This window comes from Micropterus dolomieu, linkage group LG03, assembly GCF_021292245.1.
Source record: "Micropterus dolomieu isolate WLL.071019.BEF.003 ecotype Adirondacks linkage group LG03, ASM2129224v1, whole genome shotgun sequence".
In the NCBI taxonomy this organism is placed as follows: Eukaryota; Metazoa; Chordata; class Actinopteri; order Centrarchiformes; family Centrarchidae; genus Micropterus; species Micropterus dolomieu.
The window spans coordinates 23,281,106-23,281,836 of record NC_060152.1 but is presented as its reverse complement, the minus strand read 5'-3'; the positions used below and the strand labels follow the sequence as shown (position 1 = coordinate 23,281,836).

The following is a 731-nucleotide window of genomic DNA, read 5'->3' as shown; positions in this document are numbered from 1 at the left end:
ACACGAAGAGAGGGGTCATGTTGTAGTGGTGTAGCTACGTAGGTTTCTTTTCTTTCACGTCATAAAACAGCTGGTGTGTGTGTGTGTGTGTGTGTGTGTGTGTGTGTGTGTGTGTGTGTGTGTGTGTGTGTGTGTGTGTGTTTGAGAGAGAGAGAGAGAGAGAGAGAGAGAGAGAGAGAGAGAGAGAGACCATAGCCTACGTCACAAAGCCGAAATACATGCACAGTAATCTCTAAGATGTAACGTTCGCCCCCTTCTCTCCAGGTAACGGCCTAGTGGTGTGTGTCCTAGTGAAGCACAGAAACCAAACCAACTTGACAGACATCTGCCTTTTCAACCTGGCACTCTCCGACCTCTTCTTCGTCCTCACGCTGCCTTTCTACTCTCACTACTCCGTGGTCAGCGAATGGACTTTCGGAGGCTTCATGTGCAGCTCCATCGCCGGTTTGCACAACATCGGGTTCTTCAGCAGCATCTTCTTCATGGTTGCCATGACGCTGGATCGCTATGTCGTCATCATGCACGCGCACACCGTGGCACGATATCGCACCTTGAGGAAAGGCATCGCTCTGACCGTGTTCGTCTGGATGCTCAGTTTGAGTGTTTCCCTACCGGCTTTCATCTTCACAAAGGTAACAAACGAGTCCGGCGTGGTGCGTTGTGCCTACCTCCCGGAAAACGATGGCTGGGAGACTTACAACCTCTTCGCAACAAACATGCTGGGTCTCGTG

General features: G+C 51.2%; 1 protein-coding gene across 3 annotated transcripts in view; it reads left to right on the top strand.

Annotated features, from left to right (window-relative positions):
• LOC123968656 (C-C chemokine receptor type 2-like) overlaps positions 1 to 731 on the top strand; it is a 3,521-nt gene that overhangs the window by 1,262 nt on the left and 1,528 nt on the right. For all 3 annotated transcript variants that reach the window (XM_046045524.1, XM_046045523.1, XM_046045522.1), the window contains one exon: positions 265 to 716. In XM_046045524.1, the coding sequence (XP_045901480.1) occupies positions 265 to 716 (452 nt within the window). The remainder of the gene's footprint in view (positions 1 to 264; positions 717 to 731) is intronic.